The sequence below is a fragment of the Poromitra crassiceps genome, assembly GCF_964638095.1.
Source record: "Poromitra crassiceps genome assembly, chromosome: 4".
Taxonomy (NCBI): Eukaryota; Metazoa; Chordata; class Actinopteri; order Beryciformes; family Melamphaidae; genus Poromitra; species Poromitra crassiceps.
Window position 1 is genome coordinate 3,245,646 of NC_139626.1, and position 27,830 is coordinate 3,273,475.

General features: G+C 45.0%; 1 protein-coding gene across 1 annotated transcript; it reads left to right on the top strand.

Annotated features, from left to right (window-relative positions):
• Positions 1-1,398: 1,398 nt before the first annotated feature.
• On the top strand, positions 1,399-26,258 carry vwa2 (von Willebrand factor A domain containing 2; the record flags this gene model as incomplete). The annotated part of the gene is made up of 13 exons (XM_083634580.1): positions 1,399-1,453; positions 6,953-7,027; positions 9,248-9,381; positions 9,474-9,583; positions 12,436-12,633; positions 14,328-14,461; positions 15,695-15,824; positions 20,298-20,353; positions 20,629-20,736; positions 20,968-21,549; positions 23,319-23,870; positions 24,149-24,275; positions 26,132-26,258. Exons 1-13 carry the CDS (start codon positions 1,405-1,407, stop codon positions 26,256-26,258), a joined length of 2,382 nt encoding a protein of 793 aa, XP_083490706.1. The 5' UTR covers positions 1,399-1,404.
• Positions 26,259-27,830: the final 1,572 nt, after the last annotated feature.

Below are 27,830 nucleotides of genomic sequence, written 5' to 3' on the forward strand. Positions count from 1 at the left end.
CTTCTGTTCCGTCTTAGGGGCACTTTACACGAGGACGGTTTCCTATGGTGACGGGGAATTATTTTATCGTTAGTGCCTCCCTTTTAGACGGCGACGGCGAATTTGGGCTTAGGAAACGACACATTTTGAAACCACCTTCTAGAGTGGAATTCTTGGTGACGCTTCCCGCTGAGCGGGGCTGAGCGCTCCATGTAATCACTTGAGACCGCTTGAGACGGCTCATTTCAGAAACTCTGACATGCCTGCACACGCGACACGCGCGATTACGCCATAGCCGTGCGCGAGTTGGCAACCATTTTCAAAATAAAACGTCAGTATGAATGAAGTTTTGGCAACATTCAGAATTAAGCTACACTGCGGCCAACTTCAGTGACATGTTCATAACGTTACTGCTGCGAGGAGCCGATGGCTGTACCCGGTCGGCATTTAACGTCAGTTACAAAAGCACGTCGACAGTGTTTTCTCACTGCCAGTAGCCTAACGACAGTAGGGTTTGACAGATAGCACACTCAGAGCTCCCGGTCCTCGCTGCTCGTTAAAGATTTCCAATAGGCGTTATTCTGATAAACTGGTCACATATATGTTACGTTCTCACCCGACAAATATTAAAACTTTAAAACAGTTTGGGGTTTTTTTTCGCTTGAAAAAAGCTTTTTGGCAAGTCTTAAATGACTGCGGTAGGCATACTCTCTTCCTTATTTAAAACCGGAAAGACGATTGACGTCATGCAGAAGCGTCTTTGTATGGGCAAAGAATAAGGTGATCACACTGCCACCTAGCGACCTGGCATGTACATTACGGCGTTTTAAAAATTCAACAGCGCTCATGTAAACAGGGAGAAGGTGTGAAGGAAAAGGTATGAAGGAAACGCTATTGTGTTGTTTCTTCCAGAAACTGTCCTCGTGTAAAGGGCCCCTTAGAGTAGAAGGCTATCTGGTAAGGATAAGGATACATGGACACGCCCCCAGCATTCCCCTCGCTACATTTGACTGTGACTTTAGCTCTCCTCTGTACCTTTCCTCAACATCTGAACCATGTGTTACTATACTATCCCTGTCAACTTGCTTACTAGGTTGCTTGCAGTGGTGAATAAAAGAAACTCTATACGTCATGAAAATCCTTTAATGAACAGGGGATTCTGATGCTATACGAGTGGCTTGTGATGTATACACTACACATGCCCACACACAGACACACACACACACACACACACACACACACACACACACACACACACACACACACACACACACACACACACAGACACACTCTCTCACATCTGGCCCTCTCTCTCTCCCCTTCCTTCTCATTATCACTCACACTCGCTCTCCCACTTCTCTTCTCTTTGGTGTCTCTTGTTCTCAGCTAAGCAAAATGCCTGTTTATCATTCCAGGTGTCCCAACATGCACCCTGGTATCCATCTCTCCCTCCTCGCACTGCTTCTTCTTCAAGGTGGGTCTATAATTCATATACCATACATCACATGTGAAGCCTTCAGACCAAGAACCATATATGTTTGGTTTTGAAACAACCCACATTATTCCAAATGTATGGCCGCTCAAAATAGTTTGGAGTGCACATTAAATATCAACGAAAGTACACAACCTCTACATTCTTTACATCAGTGGTTCTCAACTGGTCTCGCCTCAGGAGCCACGTTTTCCCTTTGTCATGAAGTCCCTCGACCCAAATTCCTGTTAAAAACATGAAATAAACAAAAACTAAAGTGCAACAAAATTGCACTTGCAATTGTTAAACTGGTGATGCTCATCAAGTTTCAAGAATCTGAATTATTTCACTAAAACAAGTGGAGACGACAACCTTTGGGGATATTTGGATTTTCTCCCCACGGGTGTCCGCGACCCACGTTTTGGGTCCCGAGCCACCAGTTGAGAAACCCTGCTGATGAGGCCTGCATTAGTTTAAGTCAAGTCAAGTCAAGTCAAGTCAAATTTTATTTATATAGCACCTTTCATACACAAGGCAATTCAAGGTGCTTTACAAAAACAAGCAGCAAAGCAATGCACATATAAAAAAACACACATAAAAAACACAGCCGACAGTTTTAGTTAAAATATATACTCAAATTAACAAACATGAAACATTATTTCTGTTTTAAATAAGTTACAAGGCACTCTTCAGTATTATTATTACATGTACAGTCCATTTGTTGGAAATGTACAGGAATCTTTTTTTTTTTTTAATTACAGGCCGAGAGAGGCAGTAGTTTAGTAGCAGTTAAAAGCAAGAGTAAACATAAAGGTCTTTAGCTTGGATTTAAAAATAGGCAGAGTAGGGGCAGATCTAATGTGTTCAGGGAGTTTGTTCCAGTTATGAGAGGCATAGTGGGAGAACGCGGCTTCACCATGTTTTGATTTGGTCCTCGGGACAATTAGTAGACCAGTGCCTGAAGATCTCAGGGATCTGGATGGTTCATAGTGTAGAAGCATTTCAGAGATGTAGTGTGGGCCTGACCCGTTGAGAGATTTGTAAACTATTAGCAGAATTTTAAAGTCTATTCTAAGATTTACTGGCAGCCAATGCAGGGATTTGAGAACTGGTGTAATGTGTTCAGCTTTCTTGGTTCTTGTTAGAACTCTAGCAGCCGCATTCTGAATGAGCTGTAGTTGTTTAATAGCTTTTTTGGGAAGACCATTGAAAAGACTGTTGCAGTAGTCTAGCCTGCTAGAAATGAAAGCATGAATTAGTTTTTCAAGATCTTGTTTGGACATGTAGCCTCTAATCCTTGCTATATTTTTTAGATGATAGAAGGCAGATTTTCTTATAAGCTTGATGTGGGAGTTGAAATTTAGATCAGTCAATAATAATGCCAAGATTTTTTACCTGGTCCTTAGGCTTCAAAGATAGGGATTCGAGGTGAGCAGTAACTTTGAGCCTATCTTCTTTTTTGCCGAAGACAATTATCTCTGTTTTGTCTTTATTAAGTTGGAGAAAATTCTGGCACATCCAATCATTAATTTGCGCAAGGCACTGACACAGTGTCTCTATGGGGGCATAGTCATCCTTCTGCGTTTACAAATGAAAGGTGAGGACTTCTAGGCTGATCTTCACTTTCTTCACCTGTCCTCACCTGTCCTTTTTAGGGTTCGCGAGGTCATCACAAATATCATACAAAATGGTGTGTGTGTGTGTGTGTGTGTGTGTGTGTTTGCACATGTGTGTGCAAAGCACAATGCAGGCAAAGTGTGGGAAGCTTCAGTGAAGCTTTACTGGTCAAGCCAAGCTTCTTTAACAGGATGTTTTACTGCTCAAACCTGTCACGTCCTCAATGCAGAAGAATTCCTATTTCATCCTCTTCACAGTGATTTCCTGCCAGTGCTTAAAGTGCTGCTTGTTTCCAGGCCAGTCAACCTGTGCATGGCTTTTACAGCTCCTCCTCAGTCGCTCTCTTACAGTATTTGCCCCGGGGATAGAGGCGGGAGTTGTGGGCCAATTTAATAGTTGAGTTGTTTTCAAAAATGACAGCTTTAGCACCATCTGAAGTATTTACTATTGGCCATGTCAAGACTTTGAACTTCAAGAAACCAGACTGCTTCATCTCTCCAGTACTCCCCCTTTCCTTCTGCGTTGACAACACAGATAACATGTCGCAGTGCTTGAAGAGCTAGATATCCACCTAATCCAGACAGAGGAGCTAGATAATCCACCTAATCCAGACTGAGGAGCTAGATAATCCACCTTAATCCAGACTGAAGAGCTAGATATCCACCTAATCCAGATTGAGGAGCTAGATAATCCACCATAATCCAGACTGAAGAGCTAGATATCCACCTAATCCAGACTGAAGAGCTAGATAATCCACTTTAATCCAGACTGAAAAGATAGATATCCACCTAATCCAGATTGAAGAGCTAGATTAGATACATTTCACAGTTAGACAGAAGTTGATGGTAGTTTTTCTCTCAGGTTTCATAGCTCTGTAGTTAGCTAGTTGGGGACATTCCATGAAATTGGGACCCCCTCGAAAACGAGATGATACATCTCAAGGGGTTAATCCTAATAAAAATTTGAAATGAAATTCCCTAAATCCCTCCCGACTGACATGGGATTAATGGCAATTAGACATTGTCCGCACAGCCTGGGGGTTCTTCCCATTTTCTTGCTTATGTTTTTCCTGCAGTGTTCACTGCACGTTAAAGACATGCTGTCAATCTGATTGGAGCGCTGCGCTGAATAGAGGCGTTTTCAGAGCAGTGGGGCCCCACTGACCATGAGAAAACTGCTTCCCAAGACCATAAACCTTCACTGTCAGGAGGACCTTTGGCCTGGAATTAACGTTGGAATTAAGTCCAAGAAGATGAAAGAGTCAGGAGTGGAGAGGTGGCTGCAGCCAGGTGGCAGTTTCATGATTTGTTGTCAGCTGGTTTTTATTACATGTTTTTTTTTCGTAACCTCAAGTCCATCTTTTGCTCCCCTCTTTCTATATAATGATGATTGAGACAAATGCGATTTCCAAAGAGTGCATCCTGAAGCATTCCGTAAAATAGAATTCCATGGGCATCTGTAAAGTAGGGAGCTGGGAGTGGAAGGGAGGAGAGGAGTGAGTCCTAACAGATCTGTATCGTCATTTTTTAAATGATACCCAGCCCACCCCTAATTATGGTATTATCCTTTGTTTACTGCAGGTGGTAGTGACTTGGCAGCATCATATCATTCAGATGGGACAAATTAAAAGGAGTGGAGATGTAATCTAAAAATACATGATAAAGTACAAGGACTGAGAAAATACATTATATATACGCACAAATATATACACACATTTTTACAAAGCTCCCTAATACACTTGAGGAAATGTACAATTAGGTCAAGGTAGCCTAGCAAAGGTGCCTCTACTATGCAAAAAAAAGTAGTAATATTAAATAACAATAAATAAATACCACAGCAATAGAAAATGTAGTGGTGTATAACCCACAAATCAAGGATATTAAAATATATCAACCTCAAAACCACAATAATGGAGAGATACAGCTGAACAATATAGTATAGGTACAAGTTGAGAAAATGGCAACATACAATCATAGAAGAAATCGTTACAGAAAAGGCTGCAAATCAAAGTCTTCATGGGGATGTTTAAGCATTTCAATGCCCCAATATCTAAGAGAAGAGAGATTGTGAGACGCTTGTGTGCGATGTACTGCATACTGGACTTCTGATGTTTCCATGATGTACTGCATACTGGACTTCTGATGTTTCCATGATGTACTGCATACTGGACTTCTGATGTTTCCATGATGTACTGCATACTGGACTTCTGATGTTTCCATGATGTACTGCATACTGGACTTCTGATGTTTCCATGATGTACTGCATACTGGACTTCTGATGTTTCCATGTCGGATATTGGATCTGAATGTGTTATTACCAGGGACAACAGAACAGACCCAGAGCATGTTCACACGTTTTCTGGATGGGAACTTCACTCACCCATTGTGAAGGGGGTCAAGTTGTCAAGTGGGAGGTAGTGAAGTGGGAGGTAGTGAGCTGAAGTGGGAGGTAGTGAGCTGAATCAAGTGGGAGGTAGTGAGCTGAAGTGGGAGATAGTGAGCTGAATCAAGTGGGAGGTAGTGAGCTGAAGTGGGAGGTAGTGAGCTGAATCAAGTGGGAGGTAGTGAGCTGAAGTGGGAGATAGTGAGCTGAATCAAGTGGGAGGTAGTGAGCTGAAGTGGGAGGTAGTGAGCTGAAGTGGGAGGTAGTGAGCTGAATCAAGTGGGAGGTAGTGAGCTGAAGTGGGAGATAGTGAGCTGAATCAAGTGGGAGGTAGTGAGCTGAAGTGGGAGGTAGTGAGCTGAATCAAGTGGGAGGTAGTGAGCTGAAGTGGGAGGTAGTGAGCTGAAGTGGGAGGTAGTGAGCTGAATCAAGTGGGAGGTAGTGAGCTGAAGTGAGAGGTAGTGAGCTGAATCAAGTGGGAGGTAGTGAGCTGAATCAAGTGGGAGGTAGTGAGCTGAAGTGAGAGGTAGTGAGCTGAATCAAGTGGGAGGTAGTGAGCTGAATCAAGTGGGAGGTAGTGAGCTGAATCAAGTGGGAGGTAGTGAGCTGAATCAAGTGGGAGGTAGTGAGCTGAATCAAGTGAGAGGTAGTGAGCTGAATCAAGTGAGAGGTAGTGAGCTGAATCAAGTGGGAGGTAGTGAGCTGAAGTGGGAGGTAGTGAGCTGAATCAAGTGGGAGGTAGTGAGCTGAATCAAGTGGGAGGTAGTGAGCTGAAGTGGGAGGTAGTGAGCTGAATCAAGTGGGAGGTAGTGAGCTGAAGTGGGAGGTAGTGAGCTGAAGTGGGAGGTAGTGAGCTGAATCAAGTGAGAGGTAGTGAGCTGAATCAAGTGGGAGGTAGTGAGCTGAAGTGGGAGGTAGTGAGCTGAATCAAGTGGGAGGTAGTGAGCTGAATCAAGTGGGAGGTAGTGAGCTGAAGTGGGAGGTAGTGAGCTGAATCAAGTGAGAGGTAGTGAGCTGAATCAAGTGGGAGGTAGTGAGCTGAAGTGGGAGGTAGTGAGCTGAATCAAGTGGGAGGTAGTGAGCTGAAGTGGGAGGTAGTGAGCTGAAGTGGGAGGTAGTGAGCTGAATCGAGGCAACATCCAATTTCTTTTGTTCCTTTAACCGACTCCCGAGGCTCAAAGGATGTTGCTGGAATGACACTACTGGAAATGATTGACACTTTACATTAAAGGAGAATTTCGTTTTTTTACACCACGGTCCTCATTTCCAGCTTAAAATATGATGTTTTACTCACCCAAATACGTTTGGCTTCATTCGGATGCCCACGGAAGATTTTGAGCTCGGAGTAGTATCCTCAAACAGGCTATAATGGCAGCAAACGGGGCAAGGTGCATGCGCTCTGTAAATAACACTTTTTCTGTCACATCGCGGTTCACACGGTTGTTAATATAATTATCATCACCTCATCATGAGACTAACCACTGTGCTTTCTGTCCCTCCTAGTCCAGCGGACCACCTCAGTGCAGGAGATCCAAACCAGCCATGAGACCATCGTCAAGATCAACTCCGCAGGAGAGAGTGAGCACCTTCTCAGAATCACTTGAATTCCTGAGTACAATGAGTTTACATGCATTTGTCCCGGTGGAATTGATGCCGAGACATATTGACATCTTCGAAACGAAAGGCGATTTCAAAAATCCGAAAAGACAACTTGTAGAGCTTGCTTCATAGATGCTACATAGCGATGTGGGTGGAGATCAGTCAAACGGGCTAGTACGAGGAGATGTCAAAAATGTGTTTTCCAAAACTTTCAAAATATCTCAAAAACCTTCCAGGCGGCCCTCGAGGGTCCTTGAGGCAAATCTGTAGAGCAAGGTCAGCTGAAGACGTGGGAAAAAAGTTGCTTGCAAATCGGACAAACAGCATGGAAGTTATGGCCTTTCAAATTTGTATTGTTTTTAAGTGGCTCCTATCAAAAACTGAAAGCTAAGAATTGTCAGTAACTGGGGAAAGTTTTTGCTTTTTTCAGGAACACCCACATCCATTTGCTAAGCCACCTGACTACCGTATATGATGAACATTAAACAATGAGGTACGCCTGTATTACTGTTTGATGTCTGATGTGTAGACACTGTTGTACAAACATTTTAAAACACTGAGAGAGAGGCTGGGCAAGTAGGTAACAACAAGTAGGTAACAACAAGTAGGTAACAACAAGTAGGTAAAAATAAGAAATATTGAAGTAGGGTGACAGCTCATGGGCAGAAAGTGTTGAGGTGTTGGGTGGTCTGAATAGGATCAGTGGCAGTCCTTGGCAGACAGATGGCGCTCTCACTCTCCAAGTCTCTAATGACTCGCTTGATGATCAGCAGCACATTCTAACATGACAGCTGCACCACTGATTATTTACGCTGCTAGCAAGTACAAACATGCTCCAGGGAGCGTGTGTGAGACACAAACACATTGTTCTTGCTTGTTGAGTGGTTATTTTTTGGTGTGTGTGTGTGTGTGTGTATGTGTGTGTGTGTGTGTGTGTGTGTGTGTGTGTGTGTGCGTGCGTGTGTGTGTGTGTGTGTGTGTGTGTGTGGAAAAGAAAATTGAGCTTAGGCATGCTAAAGTGTTGTTCCCTTGTTATTATGGTTGTGTCGGTGTGAGGGCAGGGCACACTGTCTCTGCTATTTCAACTGCAATATTCCATTTGATAACTAACCAGCATATCTAACCAGGCCTATAATCCTTATAGAGTCTATACGACGGATCAGCCGAGCAGCATTTTGGTAAACAAACCGCGTCACTGGGTGGCAAAGGCAATGGAACCCTATGGAGCCCAAGTGGCGCGAAGCTTGTGTGTCTGACTCTAGCCGGCTAACTCTGTTTACATTTAAAAAACTGCGACAGTTCACACAACTTTAACACGACATGCATATATTATACATCAAACTCTTGAGCTACTTCTGCTCTCACTCAGAATGTCAAAGTATAAGCGATGTGATGTATAGTTTTTAAAATATTAACGTTTTTTTGCCACAACTCATACTAGTTAACTCCTGCGGGGTTCCGCATTTCTGGGTGGCAAGTGACGTCACGCTGATTCGTCCTAAAATATATATATATATATACATTTCAGGCCTGGAAAAGTAATGGAATTATTAAAATTCTAGAATTTTTTTGAAAAGTTGTGGAATTTTCTTGTGTGTAATGAAATGCATTGTTGCAGTAATCTTCCGTGGATAACCTTCCATGTAATGTACAGTCAAATGACAGCGAATTTATTTTCTGTAGCTGTTTGCGTAATGTAGCTCTAATACTGGTGTGTGGTGTCCTCGACGTTTTGTTTCTATACCGTACGTTTCTTCACTTGATGTTCGCATGGTGCGGCGGACATGAATTTGGATTTGAGTGTTTTTTCTATGAATATTTGTATTGGAAATTCATGATTGATGATACCAGGAATTATTACGACACTGTACAAATAAGAGACACCTCTTTATATTGGATTTGAGTGCTTCTTGTATTTTATATGAATACTTTTATGGAAAATCCATGTTTTTTTTCCAATAGCTTCCATGTAATGTGACACAGTAACTCTGAAGCACTAAAATCCAATATAAGCGGTCCTATTTGTGTAAGTAGTAATAATGTCTGGTATTGACTCAGAGTCACAGCCTCACCTTACATGGACATTCTATTCTGGATCTTTGAAATGACAAGTCATGGAAAGGTTTTGAAATTGTATCCATGAAATGTTTAAAGTGTGTGTGTACGTGTGTGTGTGCGCGTGTGTGTGTACACGTGAAGGGATGAAGTGCTCAGCGGTCATGGACATCCTCTTCCTCATGGATGGCTCCTACAGCGTGGGGAAGGGCAGTTTTGAGAGGTCCAAACACTACGCACTCAAACTCTGTCAAGCTCTAGACATAGGACCAGACAAGGTTCTTTCTGTCTTCCTTTCTGTCCATGTTTTGTTTCTTTGACCTGTCCAGAGCACGTCAATCAACATTTGTGTAATTTCACCCTTGTCCAGGTGCGAGTAGGCTTGATTCAGTTTGGCTCCACCCCTCGCCTGGAGTTTGGCCTAGATGCATACACCACCAAAGAAGAGCTGAGGAAGCACATGAAGAAGATCTCCTACAGGTATGTCTCCTCTCCTCTCCTCTCATCTCCTCTCCTCTCCTCTCCTCTCCTCTCCTCTCCTCTCCTCTCCTCTCCTCTCCTCTCCTCCTCCTCTCCTCTCCTCTCCTCTCCTCTCCTCCTCCTCCTCCTCTCCTCTCCTCTCCTCTCCTCCTCCTCTCCTCTCCTCTCCCCCCCTCCTCTCCTCTCCTCTCCTCTCCTCTGCTCTCCCCCCCTCCTCTCCTCTCCTCTCCTCTCCTCTCCTCTCCCTCCCCCCCTCCTCTCCTCTCCTCTCCTCTCCCCTCCTCTCCTCTCCTCCTCTCCTCTCCTCTCCTCCTCTCCTCTCCTCTCCTCTCCTCTCCTCTCCTCTCCTCTCCCCTCCTCTCCTCTGCTCTCCTCTCCTCTCCTCCTCTCCTCTCCTCTCCTCTCCTCTCCTCTCCTCTCCTCTCCTCTCCTCTCCTCTCCTCTCTCCTCTCCTTGTCCATTCATAACGAACCGGTCAGTAGGAGTAGTCAGTGCAGAGGCCTTATGTTCCTTCACCATTCTCTGGCTTGGCTCCAGTAGCATGACTGGATTGAATGAGACAGGAGAAGAGTGAGATAGTAAAAGAGTAAGTTGATCAAATAAATGTATTTCTTGTTTGACAAGTTAGATGATCTGGATTGGATTTAGTTACAACTCATGTTGAACACACGCACGCACGCGCACACACACACACACACACACACACACACACACACACACACACACACACACACACACACAGAGGTTGACTGATGACAAATGCTCTCTGGAAAGCAAAGCAAATTAATTTCAGATTAGAGGTAGGTGGTCACTGGATATTGGATATGTGCATTAAGCTGACAGAGAAAGATAAGTTGTGCGTGTGCGTGTGCGTGTGTGCGTGTGCGTGCGCTCGCCCGTGTGTGTGTGTGTGTGTGTGGTAGGGCTGGGTATCGGTACTTGGTACCTTTAAGTTACAGACCGAAATAAATTTATAAACCTTATAAATCTAAAAGATTTGAGCTTTTAGATGTTTTATTACAGAAAGTGTATGAACCTGTGCTGGGAATTCAGCCCTTTAGACAAGAACACTCAGAAACTTAACTCAACGTAATAAAAGTTAAATTGTTGTGAGAAGTGAGAATCTCACTGGCGACCTTCATCGGCTTGTATCTCGTTGCTGCTGCTGGCCTTGCTCATTTGGCCCGGCCACAACTGGCCACTCGTCGTCGCCCTGGCCCAAAAAACTCAACCCACCTCCCACTTTGGAAACCTCTGAGCTGGACCTTTTGATTGTTATAGTGTTCAGACTAAGATTAGATTAGAGTAGAGTAGGTCAGGACAGGGCAGACTAGGCTGTAGATTAGTTAGATTCCTTGTGTGCTAGTTAGTTCCGGTTAATGGATAGAGTAGTCAGATTGTCTGAGCTGTTGCTTGTTTGGCCTGGCTGCTCTGCTGCCGGTTCTAGTGTGCCGCTGCTACCTCAGCCGCTACCGCCCCGGCTGCTGCAGCAGGATGACCAGGCGGGTTGAGTAGCTGCTGTAAGCCCTAGGGCTGGGCTGGGTGATAAATGTCAGACTAATCGTTTGCTGTCTATTTAGTGGCTCATATTGCATGGTAATTATAATACATGATAACTTGATTGCTAAATTTGACTTTGGAACCCCCTCAACGACCCCTAGGGGTCCCCGGACCCCACTTTGAGAACCACTGGTATTGTTGAAGCTTCTCCAGTCATATGATACCTGCTGCATTCCATCCTTTTTGTGCACAGATCTAGAAAAACATGACTATTTGTGCGGTTTTGCTCACAGCCAATCACTGCAAGCATTCTTTGATTGAATGCAACGTGTGATTGGCCCACTACTGCAGCAGCTACAACCTATACAATAAATAATAATAATGTTGACCTAGTGCACACAGTAGTGCTCACAGTAGTGCACACAGTAGTGCACACAGTAGTGCACACAGTAGTGCTCACAGTAGTGCTCACAGTAGTGCACACAGTAGTGCACACAGTAGTGCACACAGTAGTGCTCACAGTAGTGCACACAGTAGTGCACACAGTAGTGCTCACAGTAGTGCTCACAGTAGTGCTCACAGTAGTGCTCACAGTAGTGCACACAGTAGTGCACACAGTAGTGCACACAGTAGTGCTCACAGTAGTGCTCACAGTAGTGCACACAGTAGTGCTCACAGTAGTGCACACAGTAGTGCACACAGTAGTGCTCACAGTAGTGCACACAGTAGTGCACACAGTAGTGCTCACAGTAGTGCACACAGTAGTGCACACAGTAGTGCTCACAGTAGTGCACACAGTAGTGCTCACAGTAGTGCACACAGTAGTGCTCACAGTAGTGCACACAGTAGCAGCATCTCTTTGTTTTTAGTCCCAGTCCCAGTTAAGAGCAGACATGCAGACATTCTTTGTTTATCGGCCAGGCAAAATGCCATTAATTGGCCCGGTTAATCGGTGTACCAGTAGTTCCTAATTCTACGATCATAAGACGCTGAATAGATTTTTCAATGTCCAGTGGAAAGATTGGCTCTCCAAGAAAAGAGAATAACCCTCTGCTCTACAGTAAGTGACATTGATGTGTTTTGATCGGTTTCATTTTCATATGTCCTCGGATCCTCTTTTAGACCAAATGAAAGCACAGAACAGAAATGTATAGCCTAAGAGGAGTGTCATCAAGGAATATTCTTTTTACATATTTAAAGTTTTTTTTTAAGGAGGAATGTATAATCTCTCTCTCACTCCACTCCACATCCTTTTTCGTCCCTTGCTTCTGTCTCTTTCCTCTTTCCCATACTGTACTACACCCTATTCTCCCCACCCCCGAAACAATCCACCCACCCACCCACCCACCCAGGGGGGGCAGCACCCAGACAGGCCTGGCTCTGAAGTACGTGCTGAGGAAGGGTTTTCCTGGCGGGCGTAACTCCTCCACTGCGGCCCAGATCCTCATCCTCCTGTCTGACGGCAGGTCCCAAGGCAGTGTGGTGCAGGCGGCCACGCAGCTCAAAGAGATGGGTGCCGTCCTGTTCGCCGTGGGCCTGCGTTACCCCAGGTGCATTCCCCCCCCCCTTTATTTTTATTTTTATTTTTTATTTTATTTATTTGTTGTTAATGACCCTACTTTTTTAGATTATTTTTGGGGGCATTTTTGCCTTTATTTGATAGGACAGTAGGCAGACAGGAAAGGTGGGGAGAGAGAGAGGGGACGACATGCGGCAAAGGACTACGGGTCGGATATGCTCGAGCGAAATCGGCGGCACCGAGGGGGTCGCCGCAGCTGGCCGTCCTCTCGGCGTAGGGGGCGTGCAGCATGTCGAAAATGTGACTCTGCGCCGTCAATTCATTGTTGTGAGGAATGAGGAAATGCCATTTCCTCATTTAACAGTGCTTGTCCCTCATCTAGCAAAGCCTTCTGCAGGCTCACCGGAATGAGTTTTGAAATATGGAGGGACAAGAAAATGTCCCCCCACCGACATGATTGCAAGTTATTGGTAAACGACACGATAACGTTTTGGACAAGTTACGTTCGAGTATGCACAGTCTCGCTGTCGCCGCTCGGCGGCGGCAAGGCTCCAAGTCGTGGCTGCGCAAGACCATGCCGGGCGCACAATGCGCACGTGCTCTATCAGGTGAACCACTGGGACACCCCTACCCCAGGTGCATTTGATTGGTTAGATGGAAATGGATGAATATCACAGTGGATAACTTATTCAACCAATTCCTTTTGCAGTCTCATTGGGGAAAAATAGCAATGTGTGTCTAACCAGGGTAGAAATGGTATTATAGTTTCATCAAGATAACGTTAAGAATGTATGTGTTCAGATGACTCATCATTTTAACAATACAACATAATTACTTTAGATAGAATGAGATGATGGAAGCAGCTTTTCTAGCACATCAATGCCATTCTGTCCTTCTGGTTTATCCCCAAATATAAAGTGCACCCACTTTTTACATTGTTTGTCCATCCAGCAGGAACAGCTGTTGACTTGTGTGTGCTTTGCACTGTGGAGCTGATGTCTGGAGCAGGAGGTTATTGCCAAAATGTACAGTTTGATCCTTGCCCATTTAATCCACTGTAATTCTCAGAGTCTTTTACTTTCAGTTGATTCTGTATCAACCTGCTTCCACATTGTGTAGAATATCAAGTAAAATACACATTTCGGACTATAATTAGAATATTATCATCGACACAACCATAAGTGTAAAATGATCCGACCGTAATCTTCCAATTACCATAGTAGCTGTAATAGATTACTTTTCTGTGATTACCGCAGATCCACTTCACTACATTACTGCCCTACTGTTAAGTCAAACCATGAGATGCCATCTTGCAGCTATAGAGACAGTCTGCATGTCTGGGAACGCCCACAAAATGTTAAACGGCTGGCGTGCGAGTGGGGTAAAACCGCCCATATATCTCATGGGCTGACTCACCAAAAGACGGTGCTGCGGCTCTAAACTACAGGTTTTGGGGGTGCTAGAGCAGAACACAAGACATCTACTCAGATGTGCGTTTACTGCGGTGGTTAAATCCCCGATCGTGTCTGCCTGGGCTGGGCTAGCAGCTAAATTCTAACTTTGCTGAATGGATAGAACGGGGGAATTTACCCCACCCTGACCCCGCCCCCAGCCAGGCTGAGCCAGCTAACCCAGCGTCTATGACGAGACGTGGCCTCAACCTATGCTGAATTCCTCTATTTTTGTGCATCTCTGTCTCACCTTCTCTCTCTCCTTTTCTTTCAGGTGGGAGGAGCTACATGCTCTGGCCAGCGAGCCAATGGAGAGCCACGTTTTCTTTGCTGAACATTTCCATGATGCAGTCAATGGCCTGTACACCACACTCACCACCTTCTCTGTGTGCAATGCCACACCTGCGGGTAAGAATGCACAGATATCACTTTTTCACCCGACATGCAGTACTTATTTTGGCTTACGGTATATAGACTTAAATTATTTAGAACTAGTCAAATTTAACACATGGACGATCTTCCTAATCTGACGCTGCCCAATGGTTTGTTTTTCCATAACCATTTGGGAAAGAGTCATCGAGAAACTGTTTCAAAGGGCAGGCACTTTAAGAAAATATCTGGCAGGTGATTGGATGAGCCATCTGTCTATCACGTCTATCACAGGCTCACTCTCGCTGGCGTCATACCTAAAGCCCGCCCATAGCTGCCTCATACAGTAGGACGATAATAGACCCTTTTCACGGGGGCCATTTTGTGTCGAAAAGGCAGAATAAACACAGGTGCGAGCTAAACACTAATGAGGGTTTCCAAATTCCAATCATGGAAGTTGGAAACCCTCATTAGTGTTTTGCTTGCACCTGTGTTTACCCTGCCTTTTCCACACAAAATGGCCCCCGTGAGAAGGGTCTATTGGTGTGAACCACTGGTGGTTCAGATTCAAAACAATAGATTGGAGCGTGGCAAGATGGATTTGCCGTGTGATCATGATCTCATGATCTTATGATCTCATGATCTCATGATCTCATGATCTCGTGCGAATCCAGCTGTCTAGCCAGGTTAAGATCATCCATCCTATCTATTAATAAAAGGGAGCAAGTGGGCAATCGTTGTTCTCTGTTCTCAGTTTCAATTGGCCCACTGATGCCTATGATGTCATAGGCATTGTGACATCACTGATGCCTAGTGTGTGAAAAAGGAGAAGAAGCAAACATGTGAGAATGTAAACTACGGTACAAGACTCACCTCAGTTGTCTCCTTCCTCCTCTCTCTACTCCCCTCATTCTCCATCTCCCCCCTTTCCCCCGTCTGTCCACCTGTCCTTTCCCCCGTCTGTCCACCTGTCCTTTCCCCCGTCTGTCCACCTGTCCTTTCCCCCGTCTGTCCACCTGTCCTTTCCCCCGTCTGTCCACCTGTCCTTTCCCCCGTCTGTCCACCTGTCCTTTCCCCCGTCCGTCCACCTGTCCTTTCCCCCGTCTGTCCACCTGTCCTTTCCCCCGTCTGTCCACCTGTCCTTTCCCCCGTCCGTCCACCTGTCCTTTCCCCCGTCCGTCCACCTGTCCTTTCCCCCGTCCGTCCACCTGTCCTTTCCCCCGTCCGTCCACCTGTCCTTTCCCCCGTCTGTCCACCTGTCCTTTCCCTCAGGCTGTCAGGTGGAGTCGTATCCATGTGAGAGGAAGACACTGGAGACCGTGAAAGAGCTGCAGGGAAATTTCATGTGCTGGAAAGGCTCCAAGGGATATTCCCCATACAGTTCTCTCTGTCCCTACTACAGGCAAGAACACACACACATACTGTTCTCTCTGTCCCTGCTACAGGCAAGAACACACATATACAGTTCTCTCTGTCCCTACTACAGACAAGAACACACATATACAGTTCTCTCTGTCCCTACTACAGACAAGAACACACACATACTGTTCTCTCTGTCCCTACTACAGGCAAGAACACACACCTACAGTTCTCTCTGTCCCTACTACAGGCAAGAACACACACATACAGTTCTCTCTGTCCCTACTACAGGCAAGAACACACACATACTGTTCTCTCTGTCCCTACTACAGGCAAGAACACACACCTACAGTTCTCTCTGTCCCTACTACAGGCAAGAACACACACATACAGTTCTCTCTGTCCCTACTACAGGCAAGAACACACACATACTGTTCTCTCTGTCCCTACTACAGGCAAGAACACACACCTACAGTTCTCTCTGTCCCTACTACAGGCAAGAACACACACATACAGTTCTCTCTGTCCCTACTACAGGCAAGAACACACACCTACAGTTCTCTCTGTCCCTACTACAGGCAAGAACACACACCTACAGTTCTCTCTGTCCCTACTACAGGCAAGAACACACACATACAGTTCTCTCTGTCCCTACTACAGGCAAGAACACACACATACAGTTCTCTCTGTCCCTACTACAGGCAAGAACACACATATACAGTTCTCTCTGTCCCTACTACAGGCAAGAACACACACATATACAGTTCTCTCTGTCCCTACTACAGGCAAGAACACACACATACTGTACAGTTCTCTCTGTCCCTACTACAGGCAAGAACACACACATACTGTTCTCTCTGTCCCTACTACAGGCAAGAACACACACATACAGTTCTCTCTGTCCCTACTACAGGCAAGAACACACACATACAGTTCTCTCTGTCCCTACTACAGGCAAGAACACACACATACAGTTCTCTCTGTCCCTACTACAGGCAAGAACACACACATACTGTTCTCTCTGTCCCTGCTACAGGCAAGAACACACACATACTGTACAGTTCTCTCTGTCCCTACTACAGGCAAGAACACACACATACTGTACAGTTCTCTCTGTCCCTACTACAGGCAAGAACACACACATACTGTACAGTTCTCTCTGTCCCTACTACAGGCAAGAACACACACATATACAGTTCTCTCTGTCCCTACTACAGGCAAGAACACACACATACAGTTCTCTCTGTCCCTGCTACAGGCAAGAACACACACATACAGTTCTCTCTGTCCCTACTACAGGCAAGAACACACACATACAGTTCTCTCTGTCCCTGCTACAGGCAAGAACACACACATACAGTTCTCTCTGTCCCTACTACAGGCAAGAACACACACCTACAGTTTCCTATCAGTCGACTTCTCTCCCTCATGAATTCCATTCATGTGAGATTATCTGATCCAGCGCAGCTGTCGTGGATTACTCTTTAAGACACTAACTAGCACCACCTGGGTGCAATTGCACCTGCACGCTGATTGGCCGGACTCGGCTATATAATCTACTCTCAGGTGCGGCACCCTTGCTCTTCTGATTTCCAGTGAGCAGACGTATGTTGTCGTGTGAGACTGAAGTAAACGTGTGTAGGACAGAGAAGGAAAAAGCATAGCCATAGCCTACTTACTTAGAGTAGAGAGCTGGTCGTGAGCGGTCCCTCTCAAGGCGCAAGCTTTTTAGTGTTGTCCACACACTTACTTGACTGTTGTGTTGTTGTGACTGGACGGTGGAGGAACGTTGCAGCAGCAAAAGCAGGCTGGGCAGGCGGCAGCAGTAGCAGCGAGTCTGTGGTCCGTGTGCTGTCCTGTAGTCCATAGACAAACTCGCCCAAGGCGGGGGAATATATGGACGGACCTCAGTCATGCTTAGTCATCAAATTGAAAATAAGTATGTGTGTATCCACCTTATTTTTGAATGCCCCACTGTAAAAAATAATCGTGGGTACAAGGTCCGGTTTAACGTGACTTATTGTTGTCGCTTGCCATTTCCTTTGTTATACTCTGGCTGCAGACCCAAATTATAAACCGGAAGCTGGAGTCCGTTTATAAAAGTTATAAATATAGTCACGTTATAAACAACTAACCAACATTGGAGGTCCGTATGTAAACTCGAAATGTGTGTTACTCGAAATGGTTAAAAGTTAATTCAATTTGGTCATTCAATGGCGTTTTACTGCCATGTAACATAGCTAGCTAGCCGCTAACATTAGCCACAGTAGCCGACTACTAGGGTGACCAGACGTCCCCGGGTTTTCGGGGACAGTCCCCGATTTCGGTGCTCTGTCCCCGGCTGGAGCTGTCCCCGAAAATGTCCCCGATTTTGGCCACAAAGTCAAATAATAATACTGGCAAGAAACTCGATAACAGAGCATTTGCGGCACCACAAAAGCCTGTCATTGTGCACGTTGTGCAAAGTGCTGCCTGTGTGTGACAGAGTAGATCACAGAGTAGATGTCCTCCCTCTGCCCGTGCCGTGGTTTTCCCAGGACCCAGCCGCACGCAACTGAAGCCCCAGAGGTGGCGAACGAGAGGCGGAGTCTGCTTGCTGCTTTTGCTACCGTCCTTGTTTACCGGACCCCATTCAGCGGGTTATCCATCCCAGTTGTTTTGAATAGTTAAAAGTACAGTAAAACTATCTGGTAAGTAAGTGCAGTAACTAACTCAAAACGTTTTTGCAGAGAAGTCAGTAACGTTTTTATGTACACCAAACTCCATTGAAAAAAATGACAATTTTTAACATGATTGGCGATGGATCATTGTTATCTAGTCATTAGCCTACTGTTCCCTAAATTGGCCTTCAGCCATCAAAACTTTGATAACCCCTGGTTTAAATTAAACACAATAGGTCATATTTATCTCTAGATTACAATTTTAATCATTAAAATTGCCTTTTAGTATTAACATGATTTTTTAAATTATTTTGTCAGCATTTAATATTAAATTAGCAGTTAATATGGTCATGTGGCCATTGAATACTTGAAACTGGTGAGCGACACCCTAAACTCAAGGAAAGTGTTTACTGAGGTAATAAATCACTACTGTAATGTTTTTGTTTTGTGTAAATAAATTATCCACCAGTTGGTGAGGTCAAAGAGAGAAGTTGTCCCTCTCTTCCTGCCACTCTACACAATACACCAGTAGCCTATTTCCCATGAATTACCTAGGCTGTCTAATTTGTGGTAAATTGTGCCAGATAACTAGTAACCATTGTAAACTGCTTCTTTTTCAATTGTTTCAAAATCACAAAGTTCTTCATAGATCTAGCCTCTTACTTTTGCTCTCAAAGTGCACCAGATTTATGCATTTTACTGTAAAATGTAGACAATTTTCTAAAAGCCGGGGGGGCGCAGCCCCCCTGGGCCCCCCTAGCGGACCAGAAAATGTCCCCGATTTTCATTTGAGAAATCTGGTCACCTTAGACTACCCACAATGCATTACGTTATCCCAGCACCCGAACGACACGGCTGTAGAGCAGAATGGCTCTGCTGTAAAAGGGTAAAATCCTCATAGACGTTTTTTTTGTCAAGTTAAAACCATAGACTGTAAAACAGTCTATTACACCGGAAGCGGAAGAAGCACCCATCAGGCATCATGGCAGCTAGAAATAAGGTGGATATATACAGACACACGCAAAGCAAACTCGCCTACTAGCTTCCTCAAGGGGAAGTAAACGGCGATAAAATGAGTCAAGCTAGACTGCGTTAGTTGTGACACTTCCTGGAGGAAGTTTCAGAATAAAAGAAGGGAAATGTTAGGGTTGTGCTACAACCCAGGTTTTATGAGTGAGAACGAGAGCTCTCACTTAGTTCGAAACGAGGTAAAACCTCCCTTTTTCTGCAGATTCTCCCTGTAAACAGTGTTGACATGATAAAAGGGGGAAGCAGTGTTCTCCTTGGGAATGGGAAGTGGATGAATATTGTAGAATCAGCAAACATTCACATAATGATGCTACTAAGCAGTGATCCCTCCTTTTCAGATAAGCTCTGGTAAAATAGGGGAAACGAGACAAACTTTCCCTGAACAGGGCGCATACATATGTATGAATTAAAAAAGTACAATGAAACAAATGAGGTGGGCTGTAGCTCACCCAGATAAACATTATGCATGTGGTCAATCCCTGCATCAGACTCTGGCTTCAGAAATGTTTGATGTGGGTTACTTGTGCATTACTCAAGATTAGTCTTAAAAGGAGCCCTATAAAGACATTATTTGCAATTGAAATGTTAAAAATGCCATTACATCTTATATTTCTTTGTTTAGTACTTGGTAAGGCATCAAAGAACAGACAGAGAGATCTACAATCAGTCGTTCCAAAATATTGTTATTGTTTACAAGAGGAAGACACGGATGCTGTACTGTATGATTTATTCACAAAACTGAAGTGAATTATGTGTTGGTCTAACTGTGTGTGTGTGTGTGTGTGTGTGTGTGTGTGTGTGTGTGTGTGTGTGTGTGTGTGTGTCAGGTACAACAAGGTTTACAAAAGACACCGGACAGTCTGCCATCGGACTATCTGTCCAGGTAACTTTCTCGCTCTGACTCTTTTTCTATTACATTGTTTTCTCTCTTTTGGTCTCTTAGATTGTGTGTGTGTGTGCGTGTGCGCGTGTGTGTGTGTGTGTGTGTGTGTGTGTGTGTGTGTGTGTGTATGCGTGCATGCGTGTGTGTGTGCGTGCATGCATGTGTGTGTGTGTGTGTGTGTGTGTGTGTGTGTGTGTGTGTGTGTGTGTGTGTGTGTGTGTGTGTACAGATGTGTGTTGTGTAGCCCATGTCAAGCCGGTCTCTCTTGCCTGTAGATCCCTGTGATTCCCAGCCCTGCTTCAACGGTGGAACATGTGTGTCAGAAGGTCCAGATGGCTTCCACTGTGTGTGTCCGCCTGGCTATGGAGGAGACCCACACTGTGGTCCGTACACTGCAGAGATATTAGCATCTGCTTACTTGAAAAATGTCATAGATTGCATTGTATGATGGTACTCATTATTGCACATACGGTAAATTAATATGGCGTGTTGGAAAATAAATTGCAAGATTATTAATTCAGAGATTATGATTAGACAAAATGTTATTTTCAACTCGACAGCTTGCAAGTGCTCAAGCGAAGAACAAACTAACTTGTCCCTCTGTCCCTCTGCAGCTCCTGCACTCTCATTGGATTGTTCAGTGGACCTGCTCTTCCTGGTAGAGGGTTCCACCACTCTCACCTTGGAAGGCTTCCTCCGCCTCAAGTCCTTTTTAAAGCGCTTTGTGCAGGCTGTTATCGGCTCCGACACCCCCACTAAAGTTGGCCTGGCGGTGTTTGGCGGAGAGGCTCGCGTGGAGGCCCAAGTGGGCCAGTTCAGAGGCGACGTGAGGGGTCTGCTGAACGCCGTGGACGGGCTTCGACCCATAGGCGGAGAGACCCGGACGGGACAGGCGCTCCGCTATGTGACGCGCCACGGCTTCCTCAGTGCGCCGGTGTTTGCCGACGTCACGGACGACCTCCCCCGCGTGGTGGTGCTGCTCACAGCCACCCCTGCCGCTGACGAGGTGGTTGAGCCTGCTAAATACGCACGTGACAGAGAGATCTTCCTCATAGGGGTGGGGCCAGATTCCCTGAAGGGACAGTTGAACAATATCACAGGAAATCCCCAACGAACTCTCACCTACCCCTCGCCTGATAGGTTCAATGCCAAGATCCCTGAGCTCAAGGCCAAGATCTGCAGTGTGGACACTCAAGGTACAACAGCACTTTGACACATTCATTGTATATTTACAGATAGCAGAATGCAATGTATTGTTCACATTTGTATATATATGCCATGTGAGTCAGTCTAACTAAACTGTCTGGCATCATGGATCCCATTGGACTCCAAATGAAAAACATCACAATTGTTGATGACATGCGAGCCTGTGGCAATTTCAAGGCAAGTGTATAACTAGAGTGCTTTTAACAAACAAGAACGTCCTGCATGTTGTGAGCACAGAGTCCTGCATGTTGTGAGCAGAGAGTCCTGCATGTTGTGAGCAGAGAGTCCTGTATGTTGTGAGCAGAGAGTCCTGTATGTTGTGAGCAGAGTCCTGCATGTTGTGAGCAGAGAGTCCTGCATGTTGTGAGCAGAGAGTCCTGTATGTTGTGAGCAGAGTCCTGCATGTTGTGAGCACAGAGTCCTGCATGTTGTGAGCAGAGAGTCCTGCATGTTGTGAGCACAGAGTCCTGTATGTGAGCACAGAGTCCTGTATGTTGTGAGCAGAGAGTCCTGCATGTTGTGAGCACAGAGTCCTGTATGTTGTGAGCAGAGAGTCCTGTATGTTGTGAGCAGAGAGTCCTGCATGTTGTGAGCAGAGAGTCCTGCATGTTGTGAGCACAGAGTCCTGTATGTTGTGAGCAGAGAGTCCTGCATGTTGTGAGCAGAGAGTCCTGTATGTTGTGAGCACAGAGTCCTGCATGTTGTGAGCACAGAGTCCTGCATGTTGTGAGCAGAGAGTCCTGCATGTTGTGAGCAGAGAGTCCTGTATGTTGTGAGCAGAGAGTCCTGCATGTTGTGAGCAGAGAGTCCTGTATGTTGTGAGCACAGAGTCCTGCATGTTGTGAGCACAGAGTCCTGCATGTTGTGAGCAGAGAGTCCTGCATGTTGTGAGCAGAGAGTCCTGTATGTTGTGAGCAGAGTCCTGCATGTTGTGAGCAGAGAGTCCTGCATGTTGTGAGCAGAGAGTCCTGTATGTTGTGAGCAGAGTCCTGCATGTTGTGAGCACAGAGTCCTGCATGTTGTGAGCAGAGAGTCCTGCATGTTGTGAGCACAGAGTCCTGTATGTGAGCACAGAGTCCTGTATGTTGTGAGCAGAGAGTCCTGCATGTTGTGAGCACAGAGTCCTGTATGTTGTGAGCAGAGAGTCCTGCATGTTGTGAGCAGAGAGTCCTGCATGTTGTGAGCACAGAGTCCTGTATGTTGTGAGCAGAGAGTCCTGCATGTTGTGAGCAGAGAGTCCTGTATGTTGTGAGCACAGAGTCCTGCATGTTGTGAGCACAGAGTCCTGCATGTTGTGAGCAGAGTCCTGCATGTTGTGAGCAGAGAGTCCTGTATGTTGTGAGCACAGAGTCCTGCATGTTGTGAGCACAGAGTCCTGCATGTTGTGAGCAGAGTCCTGCATGTTGTGAGCAGAGAGTCCTGTATGTTGTGAGCACAGAGTCCTGTATGTTGTGAGCACAGAGTCCTGCATGTTGTGAGCACAGAGTCCTGCATGTTGTGAGCAGAGAGTCCTGCATGTTGTGAGCACAGAGTCCTGCATGTGAGCACAGAGTCCTGTATGGGTGGGCTGGGCTAATAAGGAGTAAGCAAAGGAGTAATATATTGAGACGCAAGGCAGGCAATGTAATGGCTTGTAAAGTGAGAATATGGGAGATGCCGAAATAGACCATAGTATGGGCCCCTATATGTATGTATATGTATGTCCTGTATACAGTATGAATGTGTGTATGTTCTGACAGAAGGAGTCTTTGGCTTTCAGGTTGTCTGGGTCAAGCGGTAGACCTGGTCTTCGCCCTGGATGCCTCGGGCGGTGTGGGCCGCGACAACTTTGCCACCCTCCGCGACTTTGTGCGCAGCATCACGGTCCAGTTTGACATTAACCGCGACGTGGCCCAGGTGGCGCTGGTGACCTACGGCCGGAGGCCCGGCACCGTATTCAACCTGGACAGCCACGACTCGGGCTCCGCCGTGCTCAAGGCGGTGGGTGACGCCGGCTACATGGGCGGAGTCGCTTCATCGGGCGCCGCTTTACTCCACATCCACTCGGACGTCCTGACGGTGGCCAAGGGGGCGCGGCCCGGCGTCAACAAGGCCGTAGTGGTGCTGACGGACGGGTCGGGAGGCGACGACGCTGTGGTGCCGGCCCAGAAGATCAGAGACAACGGAGTTTCTCTGTTTGTCATCGGCATCGGAGACGTGCAGAGAGAGAGGCTGCTGCGCATCGCCGGCACAGAGGAACACGTGATCTCAGTGCCTTTTTATGAGGATCTCAAGTACTTTGAGGACGTGCTGGTGCAGATGCTGTGCTCAGGTGAGAATGCAGGGAAATACCTCTATTCCTATAGCCTCCATGAGCAAAGCTTACATACATCCCACACTGGGAATCTTCTCCTCTCCTGAATGGGAATAAGGGGTATGATAATGACCAATGGATTCAAAATGTGTCACACACTCCTGCTGTGTCAGCTGTGACAGAGACTCAAGAAACAAAAACAAAATGCTCCGCGGGGCTCAGGAAAAAGAAAATGGAATCCATGTCTTTAAACTAGACTTTATGCTAATTGCCTGTTTTGTTTTTTCTTCAATCAGAGGTGAAGAAGCCAGTAAACCTGTGCAAGCCCAACCCCTGTATGAATGATGGGACCTGTGTCCTGTCAGGAGGGAGCTTCCGCTGCCAGTGCCGAGGCTACGAAGGACCCCACTGTGAAACACGTCCGTGCAATTCATCAATTCATCAATTCATCATGCTCTTACCTCTTTCCTTCCTTCCTGTCTTTTTAATCCTTTTCCCGTTGACCTTTTTCCATTTATCTGTCAAAGCTTTTCATGCAAAGTGAATCTCACATAGCCACACCTCTAACTGACATCAAGCCACACCTCTAACTGACATCAAGCCACACCTCTAACTGACGTCAACAGGACGTCCAGAGAAAGGTTCAAGGTTATTTCATTGCAGAGCCGGATTGCTCAGGGGCAGTGTTGGGCAGTAACGTGTTACTGTAATCTGATTACTTTTACAGTAACTAAGTAATGTAAGGCGTCGCAATTTCCAAAACAGCAATCAGATTAAAGTTACTAATCCAAGTGTGTGTGTGTGTGTATATATATATAAATAAATGTATATATAACATATATATATATATATATATATATATATATATATATATATATATATATATATATATATATATATATACTGTATCCCATCACTTCAGGTTTGAGAGGCTGCAATGTTTACAGTTATGCATTCCAATGAAGTGGATTCAGTTGTAAAGGGAGCTGGTTTGGTTGTATGTCACTTTTTGGGGGGTAAAAATAAAAGTAAAGAAACTAGTATGGTAACTAGTCATGTGTAACTAATTACTTTTTAAGGAGTCATCAGTAACCAGGAACTAATTACATTTCCCAAGTAACTTGGCCAACACTGCTCAGGGGGCATCGGACGGGAGGCAGAAGTCCTGGTGGAAAGGTCCTGATTTTTGAGTAGAAGGCTTAGAAGCCGTCCCTGTGCCGGGAGGTTCTGCTGCTGCATCTAATATATCTAATATTTGGTTAGATAACGGCTGCGATGCTGTGGGGATGATTTCATCAAACCGGTCAAAGTACACTGGTGCTCACTTCTTCTTAGCTCACTCATTCTTCACATGACAGCAATTGTAGGAATGTGTTCATTCCTAGGGGTGGGAATCGCTGAGTAGCTCACAATACGATATCGTCACGATACTTGGCCCTCGATAACGATATTATCACGATACAGTGATACTGCGATAATCGATATATTGGAAGACGATACATCACGATACCTGTGTAACTGAAGAGAAAAAAATACCCCTAAAAGGCAAGAAGCAGGTATTATGTATTTATTAGCAGAATTGACATGAACTCTCTGAGTTCACTCACTCACTCATACCATTTTCGATACCACGGAGGAAAAGTTACACATTAAGTCTTTTTATTATTATTATTAAAACAAGAAAACCTATATAACCTACCTACCTATATAATTTCTAAAAGTAGATATTAATGATCAAACATTTCCATTCATGTAGCCTACAGTATTTATGTTTTTGTTTCAACTACAAACATAAATAAACGTCAACTTGAAACAATGTTTCAACTACCACACACAGCATAATATTTTAGCCTGTTTATTGAAAAAAAAAAAAAAAAAAAAAAAAAAAAAAATTAATAAACATATCGATACTTGGTGCCAGTGTATCGATAACGTATCGCAAGTGGAAATATCGCGATACCGTGAGTATCGATATTTTGTCCCACCCCTATTCATTCCCCCTTTTGCTTCATGAGATAGTTCGCAGTGGGGACAGGGGCCATGCATCCAAGTTCCCAGACTCCAACAAAGTCTAATGCTTTGTTGATGGAGCATACCAGGGTCCCTGGTATGCTCCTTAGCCACCTGAGCCACCAGGACACCCCATAATAACCTCCACATCTCTTGCTTAGACTCAGAGGTGTGGCTGTCTAAATGTAAACCTTACACTTCTGTGGAAAAAGTGTTGATATTTAGTGGCGTTGACTTATTGTGCTTGTCCCATGCTTCTTCCCAGGGAGCAGCAGGTCTTCATCCAGAGGAGATCTCCCCAGGCCGACTGCTCTCAGGAAGAAGAGCAGACAGAAGAAGAGCCACCAGGAGCTGCTGCATCACTACAAACTGCACCGCAGGAGACATGCTGCTTAAAGCTCCATGCACCCATACAGTACCTCACACCCAACCACTGTGAACATTTAAGTACCATGGACTTTTGCAGCTACACAACAGAGAAAAGGGAAAACTAGCATTTATATTGACCCTGTTGACAGAATTCTGATGAGAGAAACCGTATCACTGTTTCAATATTCAAAGTGCCACCAAGTGCCGTCAAACTGCATTTCTACTGGAGTGTCCATTTGTGTCCGTTTCCATTTCTCAAACTATTGTGCAATTGTGTAATACGGTACTTAATGCCAATCTTTCAGCAAAAACTTAAAACACACCTTTTCAGGCTCCATCTGGGCCCTTCTTGAACTAACATCTCTCTCTCTCTCTCTCTCTCTCCTAATTTTTTTTTACTAAACTAACTAAACTTTACCACTATTCCTTCAGAAGTTGTAGCTGTCATAGACTGTGTTGCATAGTTGATTGCTCTATTGCTGACAAAAATGTGTTATTGTAAGTCGCTTTGGATAAAAGCGTCTGCCAAATGACGTAATGTAATTCTCGCCTTGACACGGTTCTCCTGTCTATTCTAAGATGTAAACTTTTATTTGATAGTGTACTGTATATCTGTGTCATGATTTTATATTACTTTTTTCATGAATGTGTAATCACAGAGTTTGACTTCCTCAACTTGACTGTGTGGCAAATGCAAAGTAACACAGGAGTCCCAAACATAAAATACACCAAATATGACATTATTTCTTGGCTGTTTTTCCATATTTTCACGTTATTTTTCTTTTTAATAATAGCTAGTCCCCATTCTGTCATACCTGATACATGCTTAAATTCACTGAGTGACACACACACACACACACACACACACACACACACACACACACACACACACACACAGGCTCCTGTCTCATCAGATGCCTGTACTGAGCTTCCTTCAGCATTGGAAGCGACAGCTATCAAACATCAAACATGGTGTGTGTGTGGGTGTGTGTGTGTGTGTGTGTGTGTGTGTGTGTGTGTGTTGATGACACACCGGAAATTCAGTTAGTGGTGTCGGTGTGACACATTTGTATTCAAATCATAAACGGAACAAATGAATGAATATGCACTCTAAATTGAGCATTGAAATAATGAGTGTGAAAGGACAAGCCAACAAACACCCTGAGTAGAGGGTGAAAAAAGTGGATGGAAGTGGATGAATTTTGGGCTGTCAGTACATTTTTATTTGAATAAAAAGTGCATTTTTAGCTAGCAATACAACAAGTCAAAAGTCAGAACAATAATGGTCTAAATATATTTACATCTTGGCTACCAGCATATGTGAACCAAGCTACAATCTAGAGAGAGTACCTTAATGGCCAATTTAGTAGCGGGGAGCCTTAACTGGCTTTTTCAGTGGTCTCAAATTTTAGGCTGTTTCATTGCAATAAACATCCCATTTGTGCAGCGTCATCAGAAACAATTATAAGACTGGCCAAAATGCAACGACATCAAATTCCTCCTTCTCGGAAACGGAGAAAAACAACTTGAAAAAGTAATTGAAACATTGTTGTCCAGTGGCATTAGTCAGTGAGGAGGCAGCTGGTGCCTCTATCTGAT